Source organism: Pongo pygmaeus, chromosome 7 (genome assembly GCF_028885625.2).
Source record: "Pongo pygmaeus isolate AG05252 chromosome 7, NHGRI_mPonPyg2-v2.0_pri, whole genome shotgun sequence".
NCBI classification, from domain to species: domain Eukaryota; kingdom Metazoa; phylum Chordata; class Mammalia; order Primates; family Hominidae; genus Pongo; species Pongo pygmaeus.
Genome location: NC_072380.2, coordinates 1,598,326 through 1,612,348, shown reverse-complemented (window position 1 = coordinate 1,612,348; position 14,023 = coordinate 1,598,326). Strand labels below are relative to the sequence as shown.

Genomic DNA, 14,023 nt, shown 5'->3' with positions numbered 1-14,023 from the left:
CCCTATTTCTATTTGTCATAAAAGTTATTGGCTAGAAACTCACCTAAGTTTCCGAGCCAGAGCACTGTCATTAAATGGTGGCTTTCTGTATCAAAGTCCAAGGCCATGTGGCCTCTCAGCAAGGGCAGGGGCCTCACTCCCAACCCCATAGAGGGCTGGGCGGCTCCTCAGCCCCTCCAAGGCTCCTGGGCTCCTGCCAGGGTCTCCCGAGGACACCCTCCTGGGTGAAATGTTAACAGTGGCAAACTGTGGAGATCTCTACGTTCCTGCAGCCTGGAGTTAGTGACCAGCCCTGAGGCTGGATCCAGTGGGCCTTGGCCCAAGGACGGCCTGGCCAGTCCAGCTGCACCCAGAGGGCGTGGGCCAGTCATACTCTCCCCTGGGTTGAAATCTGGGCAGAGGGAGGGGCTATGGAGACACCCCCAGCCCCAGCAGAGGAGCGACCTGCTGCAGGCACCCCCAGTCCTGCCTCCATCAGAGGCCACGTCTCTAATTAGCACAACTACCAAGGTGGAGTCCTATGGGCCCAGGAACCTTTTTCAGAAGCCAGTTCTGGTCGTGGAGACCATGGATGGATGGGCATTTCATGCAATCCAGGTGGTGGTACCGCTGGGCAGAGCTCCTCAGGGTGCCAGGCACTAGCCAGGACTGATGACGACATCAGCAAATGCTGGAGATACATTTAATGAGAAAACGGTGTTTCCGCCTTCTTTGAAACAGTGGGCAAAACAGGGTGAAAGGCAGCATCCATCTGCCATGGGATTCTGAACGGGCCCTACGTCCTCCACACTTACCTGCAGAGACAGCTTCCTGGCCTTTCTTTTATTTTTAACTTTCCCCAACAACTGTACTCGCCTCCTGAGCATGTCAAAGCACCGTATTAATGGTGTCCCCTCTTACATGCGTGTGGGAAGGAGGGGAGGCAACAAAAAAGCACACAAGGTCTGGTGCCCACCCCTTCAAACAGAAAACTATGCAAGACAACCACTCATTTCCGTGAAATGCCAAAAAGAAAGCAGGGAGGCGGGAGGGGCCCTGGAGGGATGGCCGCCCAAAGTGGGCCTGCGGAGGGTGAGGGTACAGGATGACGCCCACTGCCCTGCTTTGCTGGGGCATCATCTCATTTGATAGGAATGAAAAGCAGTAAAAGATTTTGCTCTCTGCCTCATGTTCCACCTTTATTTTTTAGACAGGGTCTCAGTCCCACCACCCAGGCTGGAGTTCAGTGGAAGGATCTCGGCTCACTGCAGCCTCAACTTCCCATGCTCAAGTGAACCTCCCACCTCAGCCTCATGAGTAGCTGGGACTACAGGCATGCACCATCATGCACAACTAATTATTATTATATTATTATTTTTGCAGAGATGGGGTCTAATTATTACAACTATTACAACTGATTATTATTATATTATTATTATTCTTTTTGCAGAGATGGGGTCTCACTACGTTGCCCAGGCTGGTCTCAAACTCCTGGGCTCAAGTGATTCACTCACCTCAGTCTCCCAAAGTGCTGGCATTACAGGTGTGAGCTAAGGTGCCTGACCTCATTTTCAATTAAAACAACCTAGTCTGGCAGAGCCTGAATGCCAGCAATCCACACATAAGTGAAGCTGTGGCGACAACGAGCACCATGGCTACAAAGAGGCAAGGAGACCGGCCGACGTCACCCCCAGAAGAGAAGCAGCGGAGCCGTGGCCTCGGGTTTCCGGTACCGGGTCTCGTACCCTGTGGTCTTGCGGCTCCGGAGAACTCCAGGAGCTGGACTTCCAGGCCTGGTTCCCCACCACAGACCCCCGGCAGCAGGAGTGGGCATCCCTTCTGGCCCCTGCGCTGTCGCTGGCTGTTTCTGGGGTGGCCACTGCTCATCCCTGGATTCTCCCGTCTCTGTCATCTACCAGGCCCCAGTGACTCCTGGATTCTCCCGTCTCTGTCGTCCACCAGGCCCCGGTGACCCCTGGATTATTCCGTCTCTGTCGTCCACCAGGCCCCGGTGACCCCTGGATTCTCCCGTCTCTGTCGTCCACCAGGCCCCGGTGACCCCTGGATTATTCCGTCTCTGTCGTCCACCAGGCCCCGGTGACCCCTGGATTATTTCGTCTCTGTCGTCCACCAGGCCCCGGTGACCTCTGGATTATTCCGTCTCTGTCGTCCACCAGGCCCCGGTGACCCCTGGATTCTCCCGTCTCTGTCATCCACAAGGCCCCAGTGACCCCTGGATTATTCCGTCTCTGTCGTACACCAGGCCCCGGTGACCCCTGGATTCTCCCGTCTCTGTCGTCCACCAGGCCCCGGTGACTGACTTGCTTATGAACAGCCTGACTTCTAGGCTGCCTCTTTTCTGATCCAGCTACAACCTCTGAGGGCCCAGAGTGTCCACGTAGTTGGGGGGCACAGATGACCAAATCCCAGCATCTCCCAAGACCCACACCCACAGTGCCAAGGGGCCTGGAGCCCACACAGTTAATTCCCTGACCTCCACAGCTCCATCACCCCCCGGATCTGCAACGGACACCAGGCCCGTGTGCACCGTGTGGTATGGCAGGCCCTGGGAGGACTGAGGCCAGGTCTCCAGGCCCTGCAGACAACCTGCCATGGAAACGTCGGTCAGTGTCCACCTTCTCCACCGGCCGGAGTGCGAGCTGGCAACCCTGGCACAGTCTTTTTGGCAACAATTTAACTCAGGTGAGGTGACAATGAAGATAAATCTTTCATCAGCAGCCCCTCCTTTATTGGAGCATATGGATAGAGAGGTCATACTTGTCCCTGAGCGGCTGCTCAGAGGAGGGAGGCAGAAAAGGAAACTGGGTGAGCACCCGCCATGGGCGAGCTGTGCTTTAAGCCTGAGCGGGGCCTTTAACACTGGAAGGCGCCATTCTGTAACAACCCTCCCGCTCCATCTCTGATTGCATCAGGCTAAGGGGAATCTTAAGGGAATTTCAGATGCTGACCATAGGACCCCAAGAGCAATACAGCAGCACCTGTGAGGAACGCAAGAGGCTCACGCAGGATGCCCCCGTGGCAAGGCAGGGGTGGGGGCACCCAGGCTCACGTCAGAACCTTCTCTTTCTCCTGAGAAGCTCTCACTCCACCCCATACCCCAGTGACCAGCAATTCAGTGGTTCCAAAAGTACCCTGTCCTTGATGAGAGCGGCAGCGCGCCCTGACCCACAGGCCCACCTGCTGAGTGCTGTTACCTGCAGGAGCAGGAGGCAGGGGCTCTCGCTGGTCCATGCTGCAACTCCAGATGCCTCTCTCAGCTCTGTTAAGGGAAGGAGCTCCTGCAAGAAGGAGAGACACTGCTTGTCACCGTTCAGGTGGATAAACACGCACTCAATAGGTGCAGGGCTGTCGACAGAGAACCCCGCAAAAAGGAAGAGCTGTCATTACTAGCCATAATTAGAAGACTCGCCACCTATTAGTCGTGAATACTTGTAAATCTCCCTTGAAACAACATTCAAGGGCAAAACAAAAGAGACTTCTCAGAGTTGGAGTGACTTCACCTTGAAATGTAGCCAGAAGTTTATTTTGCAACTTGGATTCGCTGGCCAGGCCCACCCAACCTGACAGTGGCTTCAACTCCTTGCTGAATTTCCCACCGTATTCTAAAGGGAGAAATCAACATGTAAACCAAACGTGTTTCTTCTAGACTTAGCTGGGATCAGGCGCGGCGCTGACAGCCCTCTCCACTCCTTTTTCTTCCAGACTTAGCTGAGATTAGGCATGGCGCTGACGGCCCTCTCCACTCCTTTTGGTAAGCATGTGGCTAACCTCTCGGGGCAAGGCTGGGTCCCGGCCTGCCTGCTGTTGTGATTCTTGTCTACACTTCGTGTTTCCCTCCCTGCTTCGAGGACACGAGTTTGAGTGTGAGCTGGATGCCAGCCGAGTCCCGGGAAGGCCAGTTCCTGGTGACTCGTGTTAAGACCACAAAACACAGGCCTGGCTCCCGCCAGAACCATCCAGGGTAAAATAAACTGTCCTCAGGGAACTCTCCGGCTGCCTTGGCTCCAGCACCAGGGACCAGGCTCTAGCACCAGGGACCAGGCACCAGCACTAGGGACCAGGCACTAGCACCAGGGACCAGGCACTAGCACCAGGGACCAGGCACCAGCCCCAGGCCCTTGCAGCATCAGGAAAAGCACATGGGACCACAGGGGCCACGGTCCGTGAGTGTCACCCACAGGCCAGCTCCTCCGAGGCCAGGCAGGCCCATGCCCAGGGTGGTCACCGGCCTCGCATGCTCTTCAATGAGGGTAACGCGAGGGGATGGCAGGGTGCCAAGAGTTTCAGGCTCTGCCTGCCACACAGCCAGGACGCCACCAGACCAGCGAATTCCCTTATCCTAGTGCAGAGAGCTGGCCACTGGCTCTGGCACTCTCAGAAGCAGACAGACACTGCTTTCCAATGAGGCTGGCAGTGGGACCCTGCCCCCAACCTCAGATGCGGCACCTCCTGCATTCCCAGCCCAGTGCCCACCCATCTGCCCTCCTGTGTTCCCAGCCCAGCACCTGCCCTTCCGCCTTCCTGTGCTCCCAGCCCTGAACCTGCTCTCCCTCCATCCCCTAGACTCGCTCAGGTGCCTGCCACGTGCCACCACCCCCACCCCATCCCCAGCACCTGGCCTCATGGTTGGGCACCTCGCAGCCTCAGTTCCTAGGTTTCAGGTCATGTCACCAACAACGCACACAAGTAGCTCAACATGCACTGGGGCTCCCCACGAGCAGCAGCTGCGATTGTCTCATTTGTTAACACAACTGCTGAGAAAAGAGCAGAACTTCTGTTTGAGGGATGGGAGCCCTTTCACATCATCAGGCCCCGAAAGATGTGCAGACGAGCCACAACCACACCCTGCTCCCCACTCCCTGCCCCCGGGGAGCCGCGAGTTCACTCAACACGGCCTGCTATGGCCCCCAGTGGCTGGGAAAGAGCCTGGTGATGCCGCGCTGGACACCGTAATACACCCTGTAGCTTAACAATGCACAGCCATCACTAATCAATAAACCAGTGGTTTCCAGAAACTAATGAGAATTCCTAACAAACAGCTTTCTATCAGCCTCCCTGAACCCCTTTCTGCTTTCCAAAATCCCCCTGGAGGCACTGCCCATCAGTGTGCACTCAGGGCAGCCTGATCCAAAATCCCCCTGGAGGCACTGCCCATCAGTGTGCGCTCAGGGCAGCCTGATCCAAAATCCCCCTGGAGGCACTGCCCATCAGTGTGCGCTCAGGGCAGCCTGATCCAAAATCCCCCTGGAGGCACTGCCCATCAGTGTGCGCTCAGGGCAGCCTGATCCAAAATCCCCCTGGAGGCACTGCCCATCAGTGTGCGCTCAGGGCAGCCTGATCCAAAATCCCCCTGGAGGCACTGCCCATCAGTGTGCGCTCAGGGCAGCCTGATCCAAAATCCCCCTGGAGGCACTGCCCATCAGTGTGCGCTCAGGGCAGCCTGATCCAAAATCCCCCTGGAGGCAATGCCCATCAGTGTGCGCTCAGGGCAGCCTGATCCAAAATCCCCCTGGAGGCACTGCCCATCAGTGTGCGCTCAGGGCAGCCTGATCCAAAATCCCCCTGGAGGCACTGCCCATCAGTGTGCGCTCAGGGCAGCCTGATCCAAAATCCCCCTGGAGGCACTGCCCATCAGTGTGCGCTCAGGGCAGCCTGATCCAAAATCCCCCTGGAGGCACTGCCCATCAGTGTGCGCTCAGGGCAGCCTGATCCAAAATCCCCCTGGAGGCACTGCCCATCAGTGTGCGCTCAGGGCAGCCTGATCCAAAATCCCCCTGGAGGCACTGCCCATCAGTGTGCGCTCAGGGCAGCCTGATCCAAAATCCCCCTGGAGGCACTGCCCATCAGTGTGCGCTCAGGGCAGCCTGATCCAAAATCCCCCTGGAGGCACTGCCCATCAGTGTGCGCTCAGGGCAGCCTGATCCAAAATCCCCCTGGAGGCACTGCCCATCAGTGTGCGCTCAGGGCAGCCTGATCCAAAATCCCCCTGGAGGCACTGCCCATCAGTGTGCGCTCAGGGCAGCCTGATCCAAAATCCCCCTGGAGGCACTGCCCATCAGTGTGCGCTCAGGGCAGCCTGATCCAAAATCCCCCTGGAGGCACTGCCCATCAGTGTGCGCTCAGGGCAGCCTGATCCAAAATCCCCCTGGAGGCACTGCCCATCAGTGTGCGCTCAGGGCAGCCTGATCCAAAATCCCCCTGGAGGCACTGCCCATCAGTGTGCGCTCAGGGCAGCCTGATCCAAAATCCCCCTGGAGGCACTGCCCATCAGTGTGCGCTCAGGGCAGCCTGATCCAAAATCCCCCTGGAGGCACTGCTCATCAGTGTGCGCTCAGGGCAGCCTGATCCAAAATCCCCCTGGAGGCACTGCTCATCAGTGTGCGCTCAGGGCAGCCTGATCCAAAATCCCCCTGGAGGCACTGCTCATCAGTGTGCGCTGAGGGCAGCCTGATCCAAAATCCCCCTGGAGGCACTGCTCATCAGTGTGCGCTCAGGGCAGCCTGATCCTAAATCCCCCTGGAGGCACTGCTCATCAGTGTGCGCTGAGGGCAGCCTGATCCAAAATCCCCCTGGAGGCACTGCTCATCAGTGTGCGCTCAGGGCAGCCTGAATGCAGGCTCCTGGGCTGCAGGCCTCACACGTGCCCCAAATAACCTTCTACATAGATTACTTTTACCCTAGCTTTTTCCTTTTTCCTTTTAGGTCCACCTCGCCAGCGCAACTCCAAGACGTGGGTACTGTTATTATTTTTCAATGGAGAAAACACTGGTTGGGAGACTTGAGACACTCACCCAAGGCTACAGCTGAGGGTAGGTGGCTGACGCGAAGGCTACAGCTGAGGGCGGGTGGCTGACGTGAAGGCTACAGCTGGGGGCAGGTGGCTGACGTGAAGGCTACAGCTGAGGGCGGGTGGCTGATGCAAGCACCCAGAGCCCGGCCCAGGCCCCGGCACATCCCTGCCCTTCCACCCACCGGCCGGGAGACGGGGCAAGTGAGGTCATCGCTCCACCTGGAATATGTGGGGAGTCACAGGATCCATATCGGGTGCCCTTGCAGGTGAGCTCCCTGTGCAGCGAGCAGGGTCCAAGTGCCGGCCAGCGCACCCATGAGGCAGGAGGGGCCCACCCTCTCCACCCCAGCAACACCCGTGAGACGGGAGGTGCCCATCCTCTCCAGCCCAGCAGCACCCGTGAGGCGGGAGGTGCCCACCCTCTCCAGCCCAGCAGCACCCGTGAGGCGGGAGGTGCCCATCCTCTCCAGCCCAGCAGCACCCGTGAGACGGGAGGGGCCCACCCTCTCCAGCCCAGCAGCACCCGTGAGACGGGAGGGGCCCACCCTCTCCAGCCCAGCAGCACCCGTGAGACGGGAGGGGCCCACCCTCTCCAGCCCAGCAGCACCCGTGAGACGGGAGGGGCCCACCCTCTCCAGCCCAGCAGCACCCGTGAGGCAGGAGGTGCCCATCCTCTCCAGCCCAGCAGCACCCGTGAGACGGGAGGTGCCCACCCTCTCCAGCCCAGCAGCACCCATGGGACGGGAGGTGCCCACCCTCTCCAGCCCAGCAGCACCCGTGAGACGGGAGGGGCCCATCCTCTCCAGCCCAGAAGCACCCGTGAGGCAGGAGGTGCCCACCCTCTCCAGCCCAGCAGCACCCGTGAGGCAGGAGGTGCCCATCCTCTCCAGCCCAGCAGTGATTCCATAGGATGACAAAGGATGTTATCCTTGGAGGGAAAGCTGTCATTTCCAAGTTAAGGTCAGACAGACATGCTTGGACCACAACAGTGAATGTGGGGAATGACGCTCATGGAAGGAATCCTCAGAGACAAGTGCAGCAAACACACCGGACAGTACCCACACCGGACAGCATCCACACCAGACAGCATCCACACCAGACAGCTTCCACACCAGACAGTCCCCACACCAGACAGCTTCCACACCAGACAGCTTCCACACCAGACAGCTTCCACACCGGACAGTCCCCACACCAGACAGCTTCCACACCAGACAGCTTCCACATCAGACAGTCCTCACACCAGACAGTCCCCACACCAGACAGCTTCCACACCAGACAGTCCTCACACCAGACAGTCCCCACAGTGGACAGCTTCCATACCAGACAGCTTTCACACCAGACAGCTTCCACATCAGACAGCTTCCACACCAGACAGCTTCCACACCGGACAGTCCCCACACCAGACAGCTTCCACATCAGACAGCATCCACACCAGACAGCATCCACACCAGACAGCTTCCACACCAGACAGTCCCCACACCAGACAGCTTCCACATCAGACAGTCCTCACACCAGACAGTTCCCACACCAGACAGCTTCCACACCAGACAGTCCTCACACCAGACAGTCCCCACAGAGGACAGCTTCCACACCAGACAGCTTTCACACCAGACAGCTTCCACACCAGACAGTCCCCACACCAGACAGCTTCCACACCGGACAGTCCCCACACCAGACAGCTTCCACACCAGACAGCTTCCACACCAGACAGCTTCCACACCGGACAGTCCCCACACCAGACAGCTTCCACACCAGACAGTCCTCACACCAGACAGCTTCCACACCAGACAGCTTTCACACCAGACAGCTTCCACACCAGACAATACCCACACCAGACAGCTTCCACACCAGACAGCTTCCACACCGGACAGCTTCCACACTGGACAGTCCCCACACCAGACAGCTTCCACACCAGACAGTCCCCACACCAGACAGCTTCCACGCTGCACAGTCCTCACATCGGACGGCATCCACGCCAGATGGCCCCCATGCCAGAGAGTCCCCACGCCAGACAGCTTCCATGCCAGATGGCCCCCACATCAGACAGCCCCCACACCAGACGGCCTCCACGCTGGATGGCCCCCACTCCAGATGGCATCAATGCTTCCGACAATCGGATCCCATGGACAGAGAGGACCACACTGGCTCTGAGACCCTGACAAAACCCAAAATGACCCTTCAGCCTCAGTCAAAAATATTCAGCCAACACCAACTGTGCTGAAGAGTGCGTGGCTCTCTGAAGGAATGCACACGTGGTGTCTGAAGAGGACTGCCACCGGCGTGCACACAGCAGCAGGACCGGACGCTGACTGCTGCCCTGAGTGCAGAGGGAGGGATGGCTTCTTCCCAGGCTGGGCGAGCGCCGGGTGGCTGTGGGAAGGAGAGGACTCCTTCATTCGTCAGCCTGGCCTGGATGACTCTGCAGCCTCAGAGCCGGATGGAAGAAGAGTACGTTCCACGGCTACAGCATCTCCCAACAAAGAAAATTAACAATGCTCCAACATAGCTATGAGTCCTCAAGAGTTTAGGTTGACGTCATCTTTCCCTGGGACGCTGGCACCAGTGCCAATGCCATCTCACGCATCAGGATCGCTGGAGATGGAGTCCAGGCCCCTTAGAGAAAGGAAGGCCCCCCTGATACCCCCGGCATCCCTGGTGGGTCCCAGCCCAAGGTCTGTTCCTTCCACAGTGCACCAGGACCTCGGGGAACAGGACAGATGAAGACGCATCCACCATACGAAGAGGAGACAATGAATAAATGCCCTGAACTCTGTGGAGGAGACAATGAATAAACCCCTTTGAACTCTGCAGTCCTGAGGGGAGATGGAGGAGGAAACCGTACCTAGAGCACCTGTGAGAGTGAGGAGCAGTGTCCCCACGACCCCGAGTCCTCACCACCTTGACTCACTGTGAGGCACGTGGTATCCCTCAGTTTCTCAACTGCTGAAGAAACAAAGGTCGCAGATTCACCTGTCCAACATTAGTAATGTGACGCGGCTGAGGAGCCAGGCAGCCTCGGGCTTCAGAGAAAATCAGCGCCCTCCCCTCGTCACCCACGCTCTGTTTGCAAAGGTGGTGAGCAAGTGACAGGGCCAGAAGCACACTCTTCCCCTTCCTGCCCTGGACAAGGCCAGCTGTACGCCTGCCGGGTCTGTTCAAGAATGAACACCACACTAGCACACTCTACCTGACAGCCACATGGCTTTGTGTGTCTTCAGAGAATTCTGTTTCCTTAAGCCCTGTTTACTCTCCATTTTTTAAACCACACTGTGTAAATCTCATTCATGCTATTTGTTTCTCTACTAAAATGCATAAAAATGAGTCAGATTGATTTCTCATTTCTCCACTGATAATCTTAGGACCAATGGAAAGATGAACAAGACTGGGCATTACTCCTTTTTATGCCTGGCCCTTTTTAAGGGTGACAGCTCACCCTTCACCCAGCACCTACCATGGCGTCTGCCTGCATCAGCTCTGCAAGTCTGCAGGGCAGCCCTGTGCAGAAAGCGTGCCTCCGACCCTCCTGCAGCTCTGCACAGCGCACAGCAGCCCCTGGCTCTACAGCTGGGAAGCAACTGTCAGATTCTGGCCCAGGCCTTGCCCTACCACTGGCATCCTGACCCATACACAAGTGTCAGGCAGACTGCAAACTCCAAACATTTCCTTCCAAATTAGTGTCCCTTAAAAACTGCATTCCTAAGAAGGAAAATTTCTACGAGGCTGTATCAGTCCACCGTCACGCTGCTGATAAAGACATAACTGAGACTGGGAACAAAAAGAGTTTTAATTGAACTTACAGTTCCACATGGCTGGGGAGGCCTCAGAATCATGGTGGGAGGTGAAAGGCACTTCTTACATGGCGGCGGCAAGAGAAAATGAGGAAGAAGCAAAAGTGGAAACCCCCTGATAAACCCATCAGATCTTGTGAGACTTATTCACTATCAGCAGAATAGCACGGGAAAGACCAGCCCTGATGATTCGGTTACCTCCCCCGGGTCCCTCCCACAACACATGGGAATTCTGGGAGATACAATTCAAGTTGAGATTTGGGTGGGGACACAGCCAAACCATATCAGGGGCTGACACAGAAACCACGCCTTTGTTTCTGGACTCAGAGCTGCCTGTGCTCCCTACACAGCCCATGGCAGCATGCGCTCCTCCCCCCACAGCCTGCTCCCCCAACTCGGACCTGCTGTGAGAAGTATCTGTGTCCCTAGAACCTCCAGGCCACACAAAACATCCCAGCTCCCTGAAGCCCGGGGGTCTAGAGCCTGTCTTCTGTGTGCAGTCTTCCAGCAGCGCCAGCCCACATGGCCGGCAACTCCCCACAGGTGACTCACCTGGACCTCACAGGCATCGTTTTCAGTGGTGGGGCTGGGCTGGGGCTCACTCTCCCTGCCCTGGTGCAGGTGAGATGGACCCTGGGGGCAGAGCAGAAGACTCCGCTTTCAAAACACTCTATCCCCAGCAGCGTGCAGCATGAGCTCATACCTGCCTGGGCTGCAGGCTTTGTTTCATTATTGCTGTCATTTTCCAGTTTAAGCATCTTAATGAAAGATTTCACTGTGCATTTGAATTGTGTGGTTTTTTTTTTTTTTGCTCTGTCGCCCAGGCTGGAATGCAGTGGCACAATCTCGGCTCACTGCAAGCTCCGCCTCCCAGGTTCACACCACTCTCCTGCCTCAGCCTCCCGAGTAGCTGGGACTTCAGGCGTCCACCACCATGCCCGGCTAATTTTTTGTATTTTTAGTAGAAACAGGGTTTCACCGTGTTGGCCAGGATGATCTGGATCTCCTGACCTCGTGATCTGCCCGCCTCAGCCTCCCAAAGTGCTGGGATTACAGGCGTGAGCCACGGCGCCTGGCCTGGATTGTGGTTTTAAACAAAAAGATGATGCATTCAGTCAGAGAGGGAGCCCAGAGACACTGAGGCTGAAGGATCGTTTCATGCTGTGTGCGTCAGGGCACAGCCCCGCCTTCTACAAGTGTTTACAGACAGCACAGCCACTGCGCTCCCTGACGCTGTTCCGCATGACTGTGGGGACACACCCGCACCTGTGCTGCAATTGTGCTATCTGTGCCTTTCACCATGTGCCCAGGCCTGCAAAAGGAGCTCAGGGGAGCCCATCCAGGAGGAATGCAGGGTGGGAAGGATGCTGGCTGAAGACCCAGGGACGTTCCACAGGCACCTTTCCACAGTCAGTGCTTCAGGACGGCATGAGCACGCTGGCATGAGCTGTCATGCTGACTCCTGAGCAGGAGGAAGTCACCATGACCCAGGGCCTCTACCTGGGAAACAGCTGCAGGGGCGGCAGGGCTGGAGCCTGTGCTGGGAGCCTGTCTGCATCTGCCCCAGCCCAGCACTTCCCAGCCACACAGGCCCTTGACCTGCCTGCACCCCCACGGCCTCAGCTGCACAGGGACGGCACCGACTCACAGGGCTGCCATGTGGTTTCAGAGATGCACCTGGGGCAGGGACAGGCTCTGTGCCTGTGAAGTGCCCTGCTCTTCACTTGCTGCTCAGCCCTGTCCGGCACTCGGGCCTCGAGCATCCTGGGCCCCCCGGTCGGTTTCCTATCGTCCACTCCTCCGGCCTCCATGGCCCTGCAAAGGTGGGGGCGGCAGGCTGAGCCACATCCCGTGTCCGCACCACAGACTGCACCAGCGTGGGATGTCCCAGTGCCTTGCCAGACGCGGGCCGGGGGCCATCAGCGCCCAGCACTCCCCGACCAAGCCGAGCTCAGAGTGTCGCGGCGGACCCACTTGGCGAATGATGCAGGGGCCATTTCCTCCATCCTCCCACCTGGGGGTGAAGTGGCCCCGAGGACAGAGCTCAGGAACTTGGGGCCGGGAGCCGGGTGCTGGGTGGCTGGTGTCCAAGGCTGCGCGGCCTCTGGACATCCCACCCCTGATGCACCACAGGAGACAGGAAACCCCTGCAGCCCCGGCATTCTGCACCTGATCGATTTCACATTCATAAGGTTCCAACTCAAGACATAAATCCACAAGGGGGAAACGTAAAAGGACGCAAAGTCTACGGCAGGAGTCCTTCTGGAATGTTATGGTTAACTCAACCGAACGCCGCAGCAAGCCAAACATGCCAGCCCTTTCCACTGAACGTTTCCAGAGGCCTGTGAGGAGACTCAATCTTACGGAAAGGGGATGGATGGACGGACAGAGGGAGGGAAGGAGGGAGGAAAGAGCTTCTTCTCTAAGACTCGGGAGAACCCCGCTGTCCTGGGTTTGTGTTTTGTGACCATCTGGATTGGGCCTCAGAGAGCAGCTGTGACTGAGTCTCAGGGCGCATGGCACCCAGCAGCCCCTCTCTCCAGGGTCCTCCTTGGGCCTGTGTCTCCACCTCTGCCACCTTCTCACCATTACGCTCTGCTCGGACTGAGACAGTCTCCATGGGACCTTCTCCCCTCCTCTGCACGCTCCCAGAGAAGAAAAAACAGTGAAAAGAAAAGCAAATGTGTTCAGTCTCGCAAGGGCTTTATAAAACGGTCAGTCACGAGCTAACCGGGTCAGAATCAACCCACCCAGGCCCAGAGCAGGTGCGCCCCTCTCTGCGCCACATGCTGGGGAGGGGACAAGCAGCCCCGGATCTGCCGCCGCAGTGTCCACTCACCCGGGCAGAACTGCCCGCTCCCTGAGAGTCCACCCCTGATGGGTGAGGGTGGCGTCCAGACAGCTGCGTGCCCCAGGCCTCTGCAGTCGCTGCAGGCAGCCCAGCCCTGCTTACCCTTCCCCAGGAGGGCTGGAGCTGCATGCATCTGCTTGTCTCACCTCCTCTAGTGCCCCCAAGCAGGAGTGGTCATTGGGGGGCTCCCAGCAGCCCCAACACGGTTCCCCACCAATGCTGTGTGCCGTACACTTGGGGAGGGGTCAACGTCGCAATGGAGGCTGAGGTGCACGGTGCCAGCTAAGACTCCCTCCCAAGGAAGCAGCACAGGGAGCTGGGGACGGGGGTCAGCAGCCAGGAGGGCTTCCTAAAGAAGGCAGTGGGGCTGGGATCTGCAGGAAAGGAGACTGCTTGCTGGAAAGGGTTCAGGAAGCAAGCCGGGCTGGGCATGAGGGCAGCAGCGGCCTGGGGACTGCCCAGGGCCTGGCATGGATAGTGGGCTGACACAGGGCTGGGAAGAGACCAGAGAGCATGGCAGGCATCCTGGGGGTGGGGGCTTGGAGGCAGTAACAGGACACCAAAGAAGAGCGAGAGGCAGCCGTGAGGGCCATG

General features: G+C 57.9%; 2 protein-coding genes across 4 annotated transcripts in view; one reads left to right on the top strand and one right to left on the bottom strand.

Annotated features, from left to right (window-relative positions):
* The window catches only part of ARHGEF10 (Rho guanine nucleotide exchange factor 10), a 143,068-nt gene that overhangs the window by 118,402 nt on the left and 10,643 nt on the right, over window positions 1–14,023 (bottom strand). For 2 of the 3 annotated variants that reach the window (XM_054497978.2, XM_054497977.2), the window contains exon 2: window positions 3,195–3,278. In XM_054497978.2, coding sequence (XP_054353953.1) covers window positions 3,195–3,231 — 37 coding nt within the window. In that variant the 5' untranslated portion in view covers window positions 3,232–3,278. Of the gene's footprint in view, window positions 1–3,177; window positions 3,279–14,023 lie in introns of those variants that run through there. The other variant, XM_063668496.1, reaches the window with a different exon arrangement.
* LOC129042243 (putative uncharacterized protein DDB_G0291608) lies at window positions 2,756–10,103 on the top strand. The gene is made up of 2 exons (XM_054497979.1): window positions 2,756–3,751; window positions 6,703–10,103. The coding sequence occupies exon 2, from the start codon at window positions 7,783–7,785 to the stop codon at window positions 8,947–8,949; it is 1,167 nt and encodes a 388-aa protein (XP_054353954.1). The 5' UTR covers window positions 2,756–3,751; window positions 6,703–7,782; the 3' UTR covers window positions 8,950–10,103.

What these genes read in the sequence shown, in the direction of transcription:
- LOC129042243 (XM_054497979.1), top strand. Translation starts at nt 7,783, where the DNA reads ATGTGGGGAATGACGCTCATGGAAGGAATCCTCAGAGACAAGTGCAGC.